Source organism: Aquarana catesbeiana, linkage group LG06 (assembly GCF_042186555.1).
Source record: "Aquarana catesbeiana isolate 2022-GZ linkage group LG06, ASM4218655v1, whole genome shotgun sequence".
Classification (NCBI taxonomy): Eukaryota; Metazoa; Chordata; class Amphibia; order Anura; family Ranidae; genus Aquarana; species Aquarana catesbeiana.
The window spans coordinates 22,767,119-22,771,393 of record NC_133329.1 but is presented as its reverse complement, the minus strand read 5'-3'; the positions used below and the strand labels follow the sequence as shown (position 1 = coordinate 22,771,393).

Sequence of the window (4,275 nt, the reverse complement as noted above, 5' to 3'; positions counted from 1 at the left end):
CTGTAATGGTATACCATGTTCAATCAAAGACAAACATAACTAAGGCCTATGTGAAAGGCTGAAACAAGTCAATAATTACAGGTGTTGATTCCTTTTATTGGATGGATTTAATATTACAGTATACGTTTTATTTTTGAGACATTGTGGTGCCAAATGTATTTCTTTTTGATTGGACTGTTGGAAGCTTGAGTTCTGGGGCCAACCAAGCACATGAGTTGCTATCTTATCCTGTTTAAACTTTAAGGGCTTTTTTGGGTTAGCAACACTATTTCAATAGATGAATGGTATACCATGTGTCTACAAAAATTGTATCCTGTAAAAAACAGTCCTCATTTCCCCATACCTTTGGACCAAGTTGAGGAAAGTGGAATAATAGCACAGGACCCATAGGGTTATCTCACTATTATTGCTATTTAAAAGTATTGATGTTGATGTAAATGATCTGGTTATCAGGCAAGCAGCTTCTACACCCCGGAGGATCTTCATGATCACCTTGGCTCATAATGTATAATGAAATAATTAATATAATGAAATGTAACAAAACACAGAAATTGAGGTGCCAAACCACTGCTAATAGGTCTGGATATGACTTTATTCAAATAACATTTAGGAGTGCAATCCAAAGAGTAGCCAATGCATTTTGGAGAACCAAGAGCACCCACCTTCATTGGGGCTTATTTGACAACAATGTGACTAGACTATAAGTGAACCGAACTGTTAATGATATTTTTTCCAGTGTGATTGCAAGCACAGGCCTTGTCAGCAGCTGGTTTGACAGCAGGGGAGGATCGGGGGGGCAACGGGGCAATTGCTCCCCCCGAGAAAATAATGAGCGGGTGAGCCGGCGGGTGACTGAGCAGGCCGGCAGGTGAGTGAGCAATCATGCCGGCAGGCTGGCATGTGACTGAGCGAAGCGAGCAGGCAGGTGTTGTCAGGAAGCCGCTACCCTTCTGAATATGTGACTGAAGGGACGTTGCGTCACGGCCATCTTGGTACTTCAGCACTTGTCCACAGTAAGCCTAGTGTTATAAGTCGGCAAGCGGACATCTTTATACACCCACCAGAGTCTTGCTTTTCACAGTTATTTTTAACAGTAAACTCAACTTATATTTCATTAAATAAGCTGAGTTTACTGTTGAAAATAACTGTGAAAAGCAATAAAGATGTCCGCTTGCCGACTTCTAACGCTAGACTTACTGCTGCCAAGTGGGGGATGTACCAAGATGGCCGCAATGCAACATCACTTTGGTTGCAATTTCTGATGAGTAGCGGCTTTCTGACATCATCTCTCACCCTGCATCGCCATCACCACAGCTCAGCTTCTGACAGAACACTGCCATCACTGTACAGGTGTGGGCAGCAGAGAGATTACATTATCTCTCACTGCCCGCCCTCACTCTGGGACACAGCCACTGGCAAGTGACAATCCACATCTTGTGGCAGGCGACATTGGCAAGTGACAAATCTCATCTGGTGGCAGGGGATGTGGCAAGTGACATGGCAAGTGACAATCCGCATTTGGTGGCAGCCGACAGTGGCAAGTGACACGCTCAGGGCTCCCACTGATTCTGCATTATGTTGAGTTGAACTATTTAATTCTATATTACAATGTAATAATAGAAATAATGTGCTTCGATCATCCTGACACCATATCAACCATGGTGCTGTGATGATTGAAGTGCCAACACCAGCCATTGTCCCGACAAATTGCCCCCAAAATTTTCTGGCAGTGCCCCTCCCGAGACTAGGCTCTGGATCCACCCCTGTTTGACAGACTGATACAGGGTGCATAGCCTTGCATTAGATGTGAGGACAGTGAGGGACAGTCTGCCCTTGGAGTATGTGGGAGTCCTGTTTTCCAGGGGACTGGAGAATCAGATAATTAAAATGCTTTTACTTGTCCCTAGACATAAACTAGGAGGCAATTCTAGCAGCCTCACTGTGTTATGTTGAGTCAGGGAATGCCTGAACGATGAATTATTTTGAGTTAATTTTTAGGGAAACAAAATTCTTTGCAATAATACAAGTTGATGTGAGTATGGACTGTAAAATATGAAATTAATTGATATTAAAAAGAAAAAGTCACTTTTCAAAAGCCATTATTAATAGCCCGATTGCAATGTACATAGACACTAAGATAATCACAGAAAAACTCCAAAATTGCTTGTATCAATAGATTACATATATTTATAATTACTGAATATAGAATGGATTAATTTCAATAATTACTTTCTCCCTGTAGACAAAATAACCAATAATAACTATCAGACAATAGTCTACATTTTACAGAATTCAACCGTTATTTTACTATGGCCCAAGAACAGAAAAATAATTAAAAAGGAACAAAAATAAAAAAGGCAAGTGGTTAAACTGTCCACCTAAACTTCACCTGGGCAAATACAGTTTGTCCTGTCCACAGTCCCATATTTGTGATCTCTTAAGTTCTAACAAATACAGAGGTATAGTTTTATTTAACTTTCATTCTGTTTATATAAAAATAAACTGTCTACTTGAAATTCTTTCAGCTTTTTTGAGGTTTTTCTGTCATCCAGGTCTATTTATTGAGAGTCAATAGTACCTCATTATCTCAACAAACAGACCTTCTAAGGCATTGTATCATTAACTAATAGAGGAGTCCACAAAAACCTAGTCTGTCACTTCTCCATAATTTCAAATGAGAGAACTATGATAAAATATAACGAAAGTTATGTGAGCACAAACCCAAGTTTAATTTCTAGCACCACATCCCAAGAAAAATTGTGTTTAGAACCAAAAAGAGTGGGGATTTTTAAGGTGCAAGTTGAATACTTATTCAACTTGCACCTTAAAAAATCCCCACTCATTTTGGTTCTAAACACTCTATGATAAAATATAATTTTTCCCTTCACAGAAATTCTAACAATTGCAAGGGAGGTGTTTTAGCTTCATGGGAGTTGGAATTTAAAAGTAAAAAAGGCCCATTGTTACATTGTAAAGCAAACATCTTTCGACTTTTTTCTCTCTGGATGAGGGTTTAGCTTAGATAATTTTTAGATTGTAGTGGGAAGGTCTTCTTAAATTTTTTTAGAAATGCTGTTCTGAACTCCTGGTTCCTCAAACTGTAAATAAGAGGATTGAGTAGAGGGACAATTGCCGTGTAAAAGACAGGGGCCACTTTCACAACACCTGAATGATGATTTGCACTTGGTTGAAAATAATTAAACATAACAGAGGAATAAAATATGAAGACCACTGTCAGATGAGAGGTACATGTAGAGAAAACTTTACTCCTTTTACCTTTAACTTGCATTTTAAGGACAGTTTTAAATATAGAGACATATGGTAAAAATGTCAGTAGAAGAGGCCCAACTCCAAGAAAGGCACCCAAGATAAAGATGAGCAGAATGTTGATGTAGGCTCCACTGCATGAGATCTGGAACAACTGTGGAAGGTCACAAAAGAAGCTTTCTATAACATCTATTTCACAATATGTTAACCTTAAGGCAAAAAGTGTGTGAACTAAAGCATTAGTAAAGCCAAGAGACCATACGACAGAGGCCAACTGTACACATACCTTCAAACTCATGATCTGTATGTACTGTAATGGCTTACAAATAGCAGTATATCTATCATAGGACATGACAGTCAAAAGAAAAATCTCAGAAGTGGCAAAGAATAAAAAGAAAAAGACTTGGGTTATACAACCTGTAAATGTAATCCTTCTTTTCTTGGTGTGAAGGTCAAATAACATTTTTGGGACAGTGACTGAGGAACAACAGAGATCCAAACTGGCCAGATTTCCAAGAAAGAAATACATAGGAACACGGAGGTGAGAGTTGGTGACTATGAGGGAGATGATCAGCGAATTCCAGATTATTGTCAGAAGGTAGATGAGAAGGAAGAAGAGAAAAAGAGGAAGCTGAAGAGCAGGGAGGTCAGACAAACCAGAAAGAAACAATACCTTCAAGATTGTCTCATTCCCCATTGTAGTATTTTTACTCACCTTTTCCAAAACAATAAAAAGGACACACTAATATAAAAGAAAATATGTCTTTTTTTCCTTTAGTTTATGAGACAAATATAGACTCAAATTTGAGTATAGAATACATGAGCCAAATTCTATGAATAATTCTTCCAAAAATTGGGATCATGGGCAACTTATCATGTCTATTAGATATGCAGCCCAGTAGGTCAACTGAAGGAGCTCATATGACATACAATGGTTTAGCACTGTCCACCTGCAACAGGAATTGATGTTATTACCCTGTTTGTTCAAGATCCAAATTAGGTTCCAGC

General features: G+C 38.7%; 1 protein-coding gene across 1 annotated transcript; it reads right to left on the bottom strand.

The window, feature by feature from the left end:
• Positions 1 to 3,013: 3,013 nt before the first annotated feature.
• On the bottom strand, positions 3,014 to 3,964 carry LOC141147904 (olfactory receptor 8G17-like). Its single transcript, XM_073635065.1, has one exon. The coding sequence runs from the start codon at positions 3,962 to 3,964 to the stop codon at positions 3,014 to 3,016; it is 951 nt and encodes a 316-aa protein (XP_073491166.1).
• Between the last annotated feature and the right edge of the window lie 311 nt (positions 3,965 to 4,275).